The sequence below is a fragment of the Falco cherrug genome, chromosome 5, assembly GCF_023634085.1.
Source record: "Falco cherrug isolate bFalChe1 chromosome 5, bFalChe1.pri, whole genome shotgun sequence".
NCBI classification, from domain to species: domain Eukaryota; kingdom Metazoa; phylum Chordata; class Aves; order Falconiformes; family Falconidae; genus Falco; species Falco cherrug.
The window spans coordinates 35,793,595-35,809,765 of NC_073701.1; the positions used below are offsets into that span (position 1 = coordinate 35,793,595).

The following is a 16,171-nucleotide window of genomic DNA, read 5'->3' on the forward strand; positions in this document are numbered from 1 at the left end:
TATGTCTTTGGGGCTCATTTTACTTTCTTTTGTTTGTATAATATAATAAGGCCCTGTCTTTCTCTGCCTTTCTCCCTTCTCTCCAGAGTCTGGTTTTGGTTTAAGAGGAACATAGCTACTCTGTCTTCTTTCAGTTCCTGAAATTGCTATACACAATCTAATAATTGTCACACACTTGATCTGAAGCTCAGGTCTGGCTGCAAGCCATATTCAAGTCAGTGCAAACAGTATCCATAAATCCCTTGATATCTTTCAAAAATCTTTACTTTGTAGCTCCCTTGAAGGAGACTTCTTAGGCTTTTCATTTTAGTTTTCCACCATTCCTTGTACATTTGGGCAGCAGCAAAGGAAGTATATTACCATTAGGGGTTATATGGTAGTGACTGCCTTTCCTGTATAAGCCTTTCATCTTAATGTCTACACACATTTATAACTATTGATGGGCATTTTAACCATTTGGCCTTAAGACAGGTGAGGATGAATGCTCTCATTTTATAATCAGGCCCATGGACATGAATGTAATGACACTGAGATGACCGGGGCACTAAAGCCGTACATACTATCTTAACAAAATTTATAATCTGTAAAAATGAACTGGCCTCCTGAGAAGGCAGCTTTATGGCATTCAGTAATCCCTTTCCATTTACATATCTCCACGTATGGCTATACTGTACTTTTTAGATGTGTCCTACAATACGTAGAGGTGAAGTGACTTGGTCAGAAAAGCACAGCAAATCTTTAGCTGAGCTGGGCTTGGAAACTGGATTCTTGATCATCTTCAAGGCTGCCTTGTTTCTGTATTTTATAGTGACAATTTCAAATAAGCACTTTTATAAAAGAGGGGTGTGGGGGGCAGAGAAAGAAACAAATGTGAGTAGAATTGGCAGTGATATTAGCTAGGCTAGTAAGTGTATGCACTATAGTCTTCATGCTTCAAGGTACAAACTGACTCCCGTGATATAGCCTTTCTAGTGGGTTGGTGCTTTACTTAAATACTCCTGATGTTTGGTTATTACTGCCCCATGGATGTTGGACTTAGTCAGCTGGGCGATGTGGGTGAAAGGAAGGGCATCTTTCTTCTCTTTTGGCTTGAGCCCAGAACACCATCTCTGAAGTGTAGTTGCTGTAAACACTATTTCTAGAAGGATTTCAAATAGATGAGAATGAACAAAAGTGATCTTGGAAAGGGTATGAGTTCTTCCTGTAACCTTATTTTTTTTAAATTGTTCTGCTGATTAGAGAACTGTGCTAAAATGCCATTTAAATAACATCTAAGCAGGGGAGACTAACCTTTGAAGAATAAGCTTGCTAAGAATGGACACATTATCCTGGCACTAAGATCATAGGTCAGTACTGCAAAATATTATGAGATGAAAGAAAATTACTCAAATGCCTAAATGAACAGTATGCACCAATACATGATGATACTCTTTTTTCCTTTTCTTGGAGCTCCGAGATCCATCCTTCCTCCCCCTCCCCAGATCTATAACCTTTTTTACATATGGCTTTATCTTTTCAGAGATACTTTTCAGGTACAGTACCAATTACATGCCACTTTTTCCCCTGAGTCACTGTAAGCCTTACGTTCTCTAGACTTTCCTTTCTAGTTCCCCAGTAATTTTTTATTATCTCATCATGACAAAACCACCAGTAACCCTTAAAGCACAAACTTTAACCCTCAGAGATCTGCCATTCCTTTTTTATTTTTAATAAACTAGCTACATAAATAACATCATGTTTCCAGGTTGTAGCCACTCCAAGCTACAGCTGAGTTCTGGCACAGGAGAAACACTCCATAACCCTGCAATCTAAAAGGGATTATTTTAGGATGGGAACAAACTTCTAAAATTGTCTCTGTGCATGAATGTGCCCTGGTAATTGTTTTTCATGCAGAAGTGTATAGTGGATAAAGACAGGATACTGGAGGCATTCTGTCTGACTGTTTGTACACAGCATTTGCTGTACCAGATCAGGCTATTCATCTGTCATATCCAGTAGGGTACCCAGATATCAAACCATAATGATTCTGAGAAAAATGACTGAATCCTCTATCAACCAAGTATGCAAAGCTCTACACAGTGATGGAACAAACACTTTCTAACAGGGTGGTTAGTTTACCGTTTCAAGCTGTATTATCAAGTTTCAAGCTGTATTATCATTACACTGACAGAAATAAGGCTACTGCTGAACCATGATGTGCTAGGATTCTTCTTTCTTGGTAATCCTAATAGTGTAATAGATCTCTGAGATTAAATTCACCAAAGCAAACAAAAATTTTCCCAATTTACTGTCAAAGAGAACTGAATCTAGTCTGAAAATACTTTCCCTGCCTGAACAACTGGTGAATCTTAATTCATTGAAGTCAAGTGCTTCAACATTCTTAGTAGAAGGGGATGAATAGACATGCAATATTACATTGCTGAAAATTATATAGATGTTGTCATAATCATGTCATTACCTTCAGGAGAGGCCATGTACAGCACTTGCGTTCTTTGCCTACTGATTTGATATAGCATATATTGCTATCTCCTCTACGCCAAGTAATTACACCTGTAATACATGCCTAAATGATTTAATACTCTCTTTTTTTTGCTGTAATAAGCCCATTTAATAATCAAAGCTTCTGAATGTTTGTATTGTCAGATTAGCTTTAAATGATGTTCAAGAAAATATTCTTCCTTTCCCACACCACCACAAGGCAGTTCTCAGTAGGTCTGATATCGCTGCTCACAGCGAGAGTTTCATCATTCAGAGCAGCAGCTGCTTCCCTCTGTTCCCAGCAGAAGTGAAGCCAAGCATCGCTGTTGGAAGATGGTGGTGCTGCAGTCTACCAAGAATACTGGTGTGAAGTGATGAACATTTTGAAAGGGCCATTCTAGCTGTGGGCAGCTCAGGTATCTTGAAAGCTCCATTTGTAGCATTATCTGAAGGAATGAATTAAACACCAGGGGGGTTTTTTTAAGAGAAAATTTTTCGTAAGAAGCATCATAGAGGTAAAAAAAAAATCTTGGAAAAATCTTCATATGTTGTCTAGGCAAGGTTTTTGTGATCTTCAAGTAGAATAAAAATCTAGATTAAACAATCCATTATGGAGGATATATAAACAAACAAAACATTAAGCCCAAAGTGTCAAGTTTCTTAAAGAACCCATATTTCAGAATAATTTTACTTAATGAATTAGTTAATAGGTTTACTTGTAACTTCTCTAGAAATTCATTATGTGCCCTTACAATTAGTGCTGTAATTCTTAATGTACACCGTGCTTCTCATACATAGAAAAAACACCATATCCTTATTTTAAATGCAAAACTCAGATCAACTGTAAGTACACAGATAGACAAACACCTCCATAGTATACACTAATTAATTTTATTTTTTTTACTCTTTTTCAACACTGTTCTGATTTGCTCCTCTTGACTGTTGAGGTCACTGTGGGAAACAGGGTTGAAGCAACCACAGGATGATGTCTGTAGGAATTACTCATTCACTAAAAACTGCAACTGCAGAATGTGTTTAGAAATATTTTCTTAAATCTCCAGGGCATCTGTGGGTCAGCTCTTTAAGCATCCTGAGCTTTAGTATTAATCAATTCTTTTACAGAAAGTCTTTAACTGACTTTCAGACACTGTTGACACTGGATGCTCTGCACTGACAGAGGTTATGTCTTCATTGCCAAAAAGAAGCAGTGCTTTAATATTCAAGTGGATTACCCCAGATATATTCCTCAGTGTGGAATCTCAGTGATTTTATGACAATGTGGCTAGCTGTGTTCAATACAATACATACTTCAAACAGCTACATCAAGGTAGTAATTCCATTGGGAATTCACTATGGAGTAGCTGTCTTGATTGAAAAAAAAAAAACACAAAAACAACTAAACACATCAGTTCTTGAGATACAGGCAAAGTCATGGCAGAAGAAAATCCAGGCCTCAGCAAGCTGTCATTCTAAAGAGAAAGGTAAATGAAGAGTGGGAAGTAGAATGGAGAGAAGATGAAGGGCTTTTTTTGAATGAGGAGCTCTCCCCGCATCGTTGTACAAGAGCAGTTGTTTCAGGATAGTTCTTTGGGTAGCCATCAGTACTCCAGAATAAGAGTTCCTTTACCTGCCTTGATTTCTATCTCTTTTGTAGGGCCTCAAAGCTCCCCACACCTGTTTTCACCTGTATTATTACTGTGTCGCTGTAACAAATCATCAGTGGTACTGCTCTCAGCTGAAGGATTCCTTTCCTCTCCACAGCCACCTAAAGAGCTTTTACCATTCTTTGTGTACTGTAACATACAGAGTCACTGGGAATGGTAGCACACTTGTAGCCACTGCTTTGAGTCTTTGAAACTCTTTGTGATTTCGTCTGGTAATTTTGGGGAGATTTCTAAAGAAATTCACAGCACTTCAGGAGATCATGTTAGTGATGAGATTCAAGCCCTTTCCTGTGAGTCAATACTGAATGATATGCCCTAGCACATTTCTTGCATGTGAGACCTACAACTGTAGGTTGATTGCCTGTGGTCATCAATTATCCTTCAGCTAATTGCACAAGTCTGAAGGAGTTTGCCCTGATAACCCAGGCAGATTTCAGTTTGCCTTCTGCACATCTGACATTTTTATTTTAATTGGCCAGTTGTTGCTTCTGCTCTTAACCTGCTGTGCGCTGCTGAAAAGCACTGGAGGATGGATTTCATTGTTAGGTGAAGGGATAGACACAGAGTCAGGGAAAGAAGCAGCCAAACCAGAGGTATCCTCCAGGGTAAAGCTAAGGTCAAAGGACACAGTCATCATATTTTAACATGCAGGTTTACCTGCTCAGCTAAACCGTACCAGAGCTGTCCAGAGAAATGCTATTCTCAGTGAGGCTGTGGCAAAAGAAGAGCTCATAATAGAGCTTCTTAATTAAAGTGCTGGGTAGTTTTAGCAAGAGAAGCCAAAGGATCAGCTGTAATCCTTCAAAACGCACCAGGGAGAAGCTACAGTAGTGTGTGGCCCCTGCCAAGCACTGCTGCACACACCCCCCCGATGAAGCCTATCATGGTACCAGAAATACAAAGTGAGTCTGAATTTAATTCAAGATTTGTGAAACACATTGGGAATCTCTTGGGGTGAAGAGTGGTTATTTTCTTAATGAATTACTGCTGTTTTGAACAGTTTCTGTTCAGTATGCTTAGTTTTACATTTTTGTTTGAAATGGTTTTTAACTTTTGAGCAGGATGTTCTTTTGAAACACTGTTGTCCTGTTCAGTCTAAACAATCCTGATGTGATATTTTGAAGGGGGTGATTTTGAATGCATCAACTTCTGCTATGCAATCTCAGATGCCTAATTGACTTGAGCTTTGGAAGGGCTGAACATCTTCCTCTTCCCTTGACCAGCTGCAGAGATGAGCAAAGTCCAACCACTTTCAGACAAAGCAACCAAGAAAACAGTATCCCAAAATTCAGTGAATGCTTTGTGGATTAGCTTCTTTTATGAAGATGATCACTTTATTAAATATATTTATTTTTGTAAAGCTAAACTAAAAAGCAAGGCTCACATTCAAGACAAAAGAGACAGCCTACCATAATCAAATATAGCAAGATATGCAATAGTAATGAATCTGAACATTGCAGTTCCTTAAATCTGATACCAATTAAAGTAGATGTGAGTAGAAGAAACTGATAGGGAACAAAATAGAAAATGGAAATGCAGTGAACGTTGTAGGAACTTTTTTTTTCATATGGAAGCAGAATTGCAGTGTTGATAACATTTTTAGATGTATTCAGTTTGGATAAAATTCACCCCATTTGGAAATATGGAAGTAATCACACTAATCCCTACTTTGAGGGGTTAAATCTCATTGTAGCAGTGCACAGGCCTTGTTTAAGTCTTGTGACAAGTAATTCTTGCCACTGGCAGGTTTCTCACTGCAGAGCCCTTACCACATTCACAATGTATCTTGAAGGGTGAGAGCTGCACAGTTCCTACCCTTTGCAGGTCTCAAAACTTTTTTCTGCGGACTTTCTAAGGTATGTAGAAGAGGAGCACCTTCTTGAAGGCTGTATGAGGTACATGACATACAGTGTTCTCCACAGTGCCTAGCCAAGTAATTTTTTTTTCCATTCTGGAATTTTTTCCTTCTTTCCTCTTTTACCTTGTTTTCTGAATTCTATCTATGAATAATAATTTTTTAAAGTTACATAATGAGAGTGTTAAGCACACAGAAGCTGGGAAATAATGATTGTAATGCTAGCCTCGTTTTTGTGTGTGTTTTGATAATACATAACCATTAGCACTGAAGTCAGTATCACCTTATAAATGGATATTGAAAAGAAATCTCAAATCATTTAAAGCAGATTTTCTACCTAAATGATTTTCCATGTCTTTGATCTAGACACGCAGATATCATTGCCTGAATGAGACTGGTGTTCCATTAGAGTAATCACCGTAGAAAAATCAGCTTACATTTTCATCTTGTATAATTTCAAAGTTAACGCTGCTGTGAGCAGGGGCTTGAACTAGATGATCTCCACAGATCTCCTTTAATCTAATTATCATATGATTCTATAGACAGCTCTGACCCATTGGTTTTTGTTAAATTGCATCATATGGAAGAATACCACTTGCTTCAAGTAGTTTGCATTATGAATAGGGAAGACTGTGAAAGGGTAAGGAAAAGAGATAGAAAAATAGAAATACAATAACCAATCCAACAGGTTGTCAATATGATATTAATTTCCTGACTTTTTAATATTTTTTTGCCTTCAACTCTTTTTCACAAGGTGATTCTTAGATGACAGCACTGCCATCAGCACAGTGTATTCTGGAGCATAACTGTAGGAACAACTGTGCATGATTGTCTTGTGTAAGAAATAGCATGTTGTCCTCTTCTCATAAACTGTAACATAATGTTGAATACAGCAACTGGCTTCTTCCAATATGCACACACCCATTTCTCAGCCTGAGAACAAAGTCAAGGTAAAACAATTAAGCCCATGATTAAGTGAATTGGTAGGACCACAGTTCTCAGGGGGTCTGTGAACTGGTTTGCAGCTGTTGTGGATCATGTTGTGCCTCTGCCCTGATTGCCTATGCTATGGCATCCTTAGCACACCCAGAGTTCCCACTGCTACTCAAGACCCTCATGGGTTATTCAGAGTCCTTTTGTGTGGAGTCTCCCCTCATTTTGTTACCAGTACCAATGGCTGCTAGACCTTTATGTACCTCCATAAGTGTGCTTTGGAGTGTATTCGCTAAGGAAAATTGGATTTCCATCTCATTCCTTTTTATGTTCTGTACAAAGCCAATACAAACACCAAAACAAGGGGGTAAATTGGAATTGAAATAATATGCCTGCAATTGCCACCCAAACAACTGTACAAATACATTTGCTCTAAACTTTTTGAACCAGAATTGCACCCATTTCTTTATTTAAAAATCTGTGTAGACCAGGCCCAATGTTTAGGCTTTCAGATAATGAAGCACATGATACTTAATATGACTAGAATACAAACATCATGAATGTGCACTTTTGTTTCCATTAAAGCATTTTTACTTGGAGATTTAAGTACCACCATTCAGTGGTTTGTATGCAAACTGTGGCACTCAGGAAAAATTACTGAAACTGAGAGAGACAATGTCCATCCTATATTCATACACCAAAGTTAATTGAGCATGGTATCAGTAACTTGCAGAATAGAGGCAGGGAAGAGGATCTGCAGTGCTTTATGCAGTAAAATAATATTAATAATTTAAAGGACACAATAATCTGAATATTACCAAAAAAACCCCAAAAACAGTAATGTGGATCATGGCAGTGCCCTTTACATATGTGACACCCTGCAAGTCTGTTGCTCTGGATGCAGATACATTGTTAGCTCTGTGCAAAACCAAACCTGACTGTTTTTAGCTTGAGGCAAGATACCAGAGCTCTGCTTGCCCCACGCAACTGATATTTCATCTCAAGAATTAGTTCCTGTGTGGCCCACTGATTCCATATGCACAGTGGGATCCTCTATCTTCAGTTTAAAGCACTGAGTCCTTGTGACATAGCCATGAGTATCTCATGAAGTACCTTATGTTTGCCTCTTCATCCTTGGAAAATATTTTCTGTGAGGAATTACACCAGGATCTTTGTCTCCGTACTGATAGCTATTTTTTTTTTCTTAAACGAGAGCTAAGTCAGTGTCTTTGTGCAGAGTTTCAAACCCAAGTGCTTGAACTGGTGGGGCTCCTAATCCTCAGAGGTGAGCATGTACTTTAAAACGGCTTAATGCTTACAGTTTCTAAATATGCATGGATCAAACAGACTCCAGGATGAGCTATAAGAGTTCAGACTTTCTGCAAACTTGCACTTTAAACTGGAAGCCTAATCAGGAGTGAAGGAGTATAGTTGAGAGGTTGCCATGTATTCTTTCCATAGAAATCTTTAAGTAGGTGGTTCACTGCTGGCTGTGTTTGACTAACATATAAATTCCAGCTTCAGCTGACACCTGCTCATGCTCACGGGTGCTCCTTGTCACCCACATGCACACAACACATACCTACCCTCCAAGCGTACACAGACCAGCTCATTCACAGTTGCTCGGATTTGTACTTGCCAAAGAAAACGCCACACACATCACCTGAAGTATGTGCTGGGACTTCTGTTCCTCCATTCAGGCATACTGCAAGTGAACATCTTTCATTTATAATCAGATTCCTAAAGATGCACATGTTCAAACATACTTTTGCTGGGATGTGTTCAGGCTTGCATGCAGAACACCTGCTCCTGTATGAGGGTAGAAAAGGCACTTCACATGATGCTGCATTCACCCAGTCATGCATGTAATCCCACATTCCCATACACATGCAGAGTCTGCTGTTTTCCATGTGTGTATTGTAGCAAATAATTTAAATCTTTCTTCCCGTCCTGCTTAACATGCAAATGTGGATAGCACATCAAGATTAGAAATAAATGCAGCAGAAAAACTTAAGTCAACCTGAAATGTTGAATGACTCATTCACACCCTTTGCGCAGTGTTCCCTTTTTGCCACATGTAATCTATTGAATAGTCTGAAGGCTGTGTGGTTCCCTGCTGCAGAGCAGCAATCGATCACTTGCTCACTGGAGGAGTGGGACCGTGATTATTTCTGCAGTGTGTACGGGGGTTGCACAGTGAGGTTCCAGTTAGCCTCATTGCCGTGAAGGTGCCCACGCTGTAGGAATGGGAAACGTAGGATGCCGGGACTGATCTACCTATAAGGAACTTTATGTGCCTAATTGTGTCTTGGTCTGCATGTTAGTTCAGTAACAAATATTCCTGCATCAGGGTATGACCTGGGTATTTTTATTCCAAGTGATGAGAATCTATTCCAATTTGGTATAACTTGATTATGAATTAAGATAAACAAGAATGAGTTGTTCCTACTTCAGAGTAAAAATGTCTACATGTTAAATCATTCAGGAACTGCTGCTGTACTTGAATTTCAAAGGTATCGTAATCCAAGTGAACTAAAAAATGCATAGACAAACATGAAATATGTTCCACACTTCTACTTAAAATGGTGTGATTGCTGTGCAGAGACAAACCCCAGAAATAGTAACAAGCTGGCATTCACATTTACCTTATAAAGAGAAGAAAAATTGGATTGACTGTTGAAGTTGCATCTTCAAATGTATGAATTATTCTAATTGATTGCTTTCAAAACCCTTTCAGAAGCATTCTCAAATGCAGACGTATATGGGCTGACTTCAATTTATAGAAAGGCTCTTTTGTAGCACTTAGGCTTTGTAAAAGGGGTTCTGTGTTTAAATGTAAGTTGAACCGTGAAGATCCATTAAGCAGAAAAAACATAGTTAATACAACACAGAGGCTGGGAAGGTAAATGTGCAAGCGGTGACATTACACAACGAACGTACCACAGCAGTGCTCATTATACCACATAGCACATATTGCTGGTAGCATTTCAATTTCTCTGCCCTTACTTAAATGTGAAGCTTTATATGTAAAGTATATCAGATCTTCTCAGAGCAAAGGTGGCTGCGAGCTGAAATTATGTGTAACATGTGCAAGGTAAGAGGGCTCTGGGAATCTAATTATCAGATTTACTACATTTGTGCTTAGATTATCGTAGCTAAATGTATGTTGAACTCTCTTTTAAATAAAAGCACAAGAGAAGAGGAAAAATATATAAGGGAAAAGAAGTGAGGCAAACTTTTCAGTAAAAAAACACAACTTGTGCAGTCAGATGCAATTTTGTACAAAAATAGATTTATGGTTAAAATTACAAAGAAATGCTACCTTTCCTTGCTGAGCTAACTGTAGCTCTGCTTTTGTACAAAGCTGTATCTGTTGACACACAATGTAATTTTAGTACTAGAGTTCCAGATTTTGCACAATTACCCATGCTGCCAGGATTAATCTAACAGAAAAAAACACCAAGGAAAGTAGCAGTTTCATCACTGATCTTGCACTTCTTCCCATTTTACACAAAATTTTATCAGCTGGCCTGATCAAAGAAACATGCAGTAGCTGATTTGAAACATAATATTATGTACCCAGCAGTATATACTAGCAGATTTGCATATCATTTTGTTCGCATAACCCACTCAAATGTATTGCTATATAGTAGAGTCCAATATAAGATTAAAAACTATTTTTACCAGATTGGGTTAATGCCTTAATGTAATGAAATCTCCAAGTTGTGCTATGCCCAGAAATAAAGAAATGATAGCTTTCTGTTCCATCCTTCATTTTTACACATGAAAAGAGGAGTTTAACTGCTGTGGAAATGAGCCAAAGACATAAGGTGAACTTACTCCTACTTTAGCACAAATATTTACAGATTTTTTTTGTAGATTTCCATTTCACATTGTGAAATGCGTGATCACGCATAGACAAAGGGAATTTACCATTCACATGCACATCTAGTTTGTGCATCTTCTTGTGCAGACCTGCATGAATGCCAGAATTGCTCAGCTCTTAGTAACAGTACAAGAGCTCAGATTTACAGAACAGTGTGTTGGATAGTGTCTGTTTTTTGGAACTCTCTGACAGTTAAAGCTGGAGATAATGAATCTTAAGTATTCTTTCCCTTATTTAGATACCCAAATATAAGGAAAGCACCTTGGAGTATCTGGATCTAATTGTAAGGTTTATTGTCTGTGGTTTGTTGGTTGGTTGGTTGGTTTTTATCAAGTCTCAAGGTAACAGATGCTTGATTCTGTTTTGACTCCTTTGCTTTGAAAATGACTTTTGGAAAATCCTGATGAAACATGTCTGAAATATAACATCACTCCTCATCCCAGTCTCTTGTATGATAAATTTGAGAAGTATAATTCTCCATTAGACTTGTTGCTAGCAGAACTGTACCCTGGAGCTGATCACAGCTGGTGTGATTCAGAGAGGGTTTGAAGGTACTTGTAATTATATCAAAGACCAGTTTTTGGGTAAGTAGTCCCAAGACTGGATTTCGCAGAGCCTGAACATTGTCTGACACCTCTCAGATCCATCTCAACTGCAGTCTTTTTACTAAGAGTACATCTTCTGAGAGGATAAAGATCATAAAGAGCTACACCTGCATGGAAGTAGATGTATGTGCATGCACATAGATTCCAGAACAAATTCAGAGGTGTACATTCTTGCACTTGTTCTGAGATCTATATCCATTTATCCTCCAATGAACCTTCAATATTAGTGCAAATATACTAAACGCACGAGGTGTGTTAATATATCGATGTGGTATATTTATATAGTAGTCTGTTGTGGCCCTAAATTCTGTGAATCCACAAAATGCAATCTCCACCAGTACACAAAAGTAGATAGATCCCTTGCATACATATGCATATGCACAGTAGGAAAAGGATTGTTATTCTGATAACCACACGCTTGCAGTATAACACGTATCAGCCAGTGCTGAAGCTTACCAAAAGGAGATGAGAAAAATTGAGAGGCAGTTAGCTAGATAAGATATGAAAAAGTAGCACAGAAGGAAGTGGCTACATTTTTTATACTTCAGTTGTTTGTCTGTAGGGCTTGAGAAGGAGCTGCTTGACAATTGTGCCAAAAGAGACCATTCAAAGCAACTTCCCATCAGGCGGCATTCCTCAAGTGTCTGCTCTTTGGGAGCAGTCAGGGAAAATTCATTCTGTGGGAAGCAGTTAATGGAGCTGCATTACCGACCCCTTATTGCTCTGTCTGATAGAAAGACAGCAGGTTCACTTTGGCAGCTCCAGAGCCCTGATCAGTTCAGATTAGGGGCGTATCATCTGTCTGGCTTAATCAGGCATGTTTAGATATATTTATCATGATTAGAAGGGTGTAGCAGAGGGTGGGGGAAGAAATAAAGAGTAAGATTACTTTTCTCTAGCTTCAAATGGAAGTTTAGCAAATCCCACTGAGTCACTAGGTGCTCATCAAAGGGAGAATTTAAATTCTGGAAAGGAATGTTTTGTTGAACACTCCAGCACTAGATTCAAATCACTGAAGAAAGGTCTCTTTTTCTTTCTCTCCCTTCCTTTCTCCTTCTACCACTTGCTTGCAGCAAAGAAGAAAATCAGCAGCTCGTGTAGCCCATGTTGATTTTGGCTTGATGGGCACACAGCCCCTGCTTAGCTTATCTGAACTTCGAATTCTAGTAGTATGATGACAAAATTAGCTACCATCATAATGGCCTAGATGTCGGACCTCTGTATTTTTGCCATGTTTATCTTTCAGGGACGCACATGATACCATTGCAACAGCCTCTAGGACTTATTTTGCTACTTATTAGTATTCAGAAGCAATGATAATAAACAAATCATAAACACTGGGAAGAGGCTCCTTTTTCTGTCGGTAACAGCGCTTCTCTGTCTTCACCTGGCTGGTTTTTTTGGATTTGAACACTGTAAAGAGAATTATCCCAATGTATTATAATGTCAGATGTGCCAAAATTGCTGCAGATGTAACTTGGTATAGTTCATACATGTTGGTGGAGACCAACTGGTTAATTCTTAAGAGCCTCTGAAAGAGGTGGTATTGGCTCCCAAGAAAGCAGTAAGGAGGAGAAAGGTTTCTTAGATCTGTTTCAGTGCTGAGTGTGATCAGAAAGTAGTCCTGTTGGAGTAAGGCTCCAGAGCAGAGGTCAGGCTGTGGGATCCATGGTTTCTTGCCCTGAGTAACTGGTCCTTTTTAGCTCTTAGGTGAGCTAAATGTAGGACAGGCTTGGAAAAAAGTGCTGTTATGAGGAGCATATTCTGTTAATCTTTTCCTGTGGTCTTCAACATTTGGGCTTGCAGATTCACCCAGATTTCCCAGCAAAGGCACAAATTGCTGTGTGGTGAACAGAGGCTTCCTTGACTGTGAGCTGGATCTTCTTTGGTCTCATCTGCTGATCCTTAAAATGTAGTTCATGGGCCCAAGCTGAAAACCTCTGGCGCAGAACACTACATAACAGAGCAGGCACACTTTGGCTATGTGTCCTCAGAGTAGGTGACAACACAGAAGCTGTAAGGAAGTTGCTTCTATCTGGACTCTTGGGCAGCAATGCAGCCATTAAAACAAGTCTAAAGAAATCCAGGAGAATTGTTGGCAGGAAAGTAAAAGTTAAATCTTCCCTTTCTCTTTTGTAATATGCCCTTTCTTCCTCTGCTAATCCAGTCAGTTCTGCGACAGTTCAGTTCTTGTGATTCTGTGTCAAGATGATAATCTGGGATGTCACGAGCATGGCTCAGTGTAATCGCCCTACAAATGCAGAAGGTAGAGAACTTAACTGATTAAATACAAAAAGCTATTAGTGAGACACTAATAATTCAGTAATCAGGAGTTATAGGGTAGGGAACACAGAAGAGAAAGTTGGCAGGTTTTGAGGGATTTGAAGAAAATATTTAATATTGTCAAGTTTGCCAATACTTCTTTAAAATAGAAAACTAGGGGATCATAGCAATATATTCCCAAAGAAAAATCTCTCAGAAGTGCAGAGATGCTCATCAGCCAGAATAGTAGAGGGTACCTCTAGAGATGAATTAGCAAAATGATGGGAAGGGTTGCATGAATCAAATAGGAAAAGAACACTGTTGTTCAAGATTAAAGCCAGATCTCCTTGCAATAAATGGTGCTACATCGATAGTACCAGGAAGGTAAAGTTGTATATTCTCCTAGTGCATGAACACCTGTAGAATTAGAACAGTACTCTTACAGTTAAAGCTTATTCCTGTAAGAAAAGGCTTCACACCTTTAATTAAAAGTTGTACCACATGTGCAAGCACAGTAGGCTGTAGTCATACCAGCTAAACTGAATGTGGTTTGTGAGGGTGATGGTGACAAGACCAGCACTAGAATATGCAGCTGATGACTGAGCTGTTTGAAAATCCTAGAACATGATCAAAGAGGATCACTACAGGTGAGCAACAAGGTGCAGAGCTTTTAAGACAATCTTTGCTAACAGGAAGCATAGCAAATTGGGACAGAGCTCTGCCCAGATCAGTTCACGGAGCTCTGCAGAGCAGCATTTATAGCACTGCCACTCCTGTGCACTCAATCCTGAAAAAAATAACTGCCTACTAATGACCTGTCACTGTGGACAGCTTGAGCAGCTGTTTGCAGAAAGCAAAGCGGTGAGAGAGGATGAATTGCTGTGTGTGAAGCATATCTGAATATGGGGACAGGAATAGATGGAAGATTGGGAAAGACCAGACAGCTTCCATTCATAACATTCAGCTTTATGTGGATTTACAGCCCTGATGCTCCTGAATCCACAGATGCTGAGTTATTACTAACAACAAAATATAACAATAAAAATCTCGCTTGTTTCGATACTTTAACTTCTGTTTCCCTTGTTGGCAATGTTATTTTCTGAAGGCAAACTAATTAAGAACACGGGGAAGTAGTTTACACTGAAGACAAAGCCTAGCCACTTACTTTTTCATATATTATGAACCCGAACAATTCAGAGTAGGCAAAATAGTTGGTTTATATGTTTTATTGGAAATAACCTTTTTTTTCCTTTGCTTTCCTTCTTTTCTTTTCCTTTTTGTTTTCTTTTCTTTCTGGCTACTCCCATGCTTTCCAGATAGAAATTAAAGTGGAAAAGTGCCTTGGAAAAAGTTTTCTCTCTTGAAAATTCAAACCCAGCCAGAAATGACTAAAATTTTTGTGAGCCAATATGTTCTTAGGCAGTTTTCAGACATGTTTGCAAATACCTCTATTTTGGATCATTCACCTGAGTGTAAAAGTAGGGGTAAGTTTATCTGCATTAAGCTCTTTAAATATAGGTCTTCCCAGACAGTATCATAGCCACGGTTCAGCTATCCCACCTGGATTCTGCCACTAATAGATGATGACATAAGAAATCTGAAGTAGGTAGTTGTGGAATAACCTGTCTGCCTAAGCTTGGCTTTATCCAACTGTCTAACAGACTGGCTAAAACATGGAAGCATGGGGTCTAATGCCCTTCCCATAAGGTTTTTTTACATTAGTTATAGCTGAAATATCTGGGTGTTTCCTCCTATTTTTCAACATAGCTGTGATGCATGTATTGCACATGGTGAAGATGTTAACATACTACCATAACTGTGACAGGGGAGGAGCATATAGGAATGGAGAAGAAAGAAAAATAGTTATTTCCTATCCTTTCTCAATGTTGAGGCCTTGCCACTACTGAGTGTTCTGTTTATGGTATAGAAAGCCACATCTTTTATGGCTTGATATTAAATAGATTTATTATTGTCATGGAATATTTCTGGATACGTAACAGGAATCCATACCAGTGTTTTGTGACGTTGTCAGGCAGCAAACATAAGTGACAGCTCACAGCAGCGTTCTTGCTGGGGGGCCCATTAGATCACATCATGGTAGAAACAGAGAAAATAGGTCGTTCTAACGTGTAGCATAGTGTAATCTGTCAGGCCATTCACAGAGCATGAGAACAAACATAACTTAAAACCAAGAAGACTGTGAGGATTGGTGTCCCACTTTCCTGTAAAGAGGTGTATATTCCTGACATGTACAATGATAGCCACATGTAAAACTTTTCACAGTAAGAGCTAGCTGCTGTACTCTTTCTGTGGCCCCCTGCACCTGTATATTATTTCAGCAAAATACATTGGGCATTATCCTCTTCAGAGGCAATTCTCATGGTTTCTACCCCTTACTGGTTTGAGCGCTTCATAACTTACAGCTTACCCCTGTTTTAAGTAGCCGGTATTCCAGGGAGATTAGTCCCTCCCCAAAGGATGGTGTGTA

The 16,171-nt window shown here is 39.0% G+C and overlaps 1 protein-coding gene across 5 annotated transcripts in view; it reads left to right on the forward strand.

The window, feature by feature from the left end:
- Positions 1-16,171, forward strand: part of GRAP2 (GRB2 related adaptor protein 2) — a 119,159-nt gene that overhangs the window by 80,401 nt on the left and 22,587 nt on the right. Inside the window, exon 1 of one of the 5 annotated variants that reach the window (XM_055711854.1) lies at positions 5,903-6,037. The exons of the other annotated variants lie outside the window; for them this stretch is intronic. Coding sequence (XP_055567829.1) covers positions 6,033-6,037 — 5 coding nt within the window. The 5' untranslated portion in view covers positions 5,903-6,032. Of the gene's footprint in view, positions 1-5,902; positions 6,038-16,171 lie in introns of those variants that run through there. 5 annotated transcript variants of the gene reach the window in all.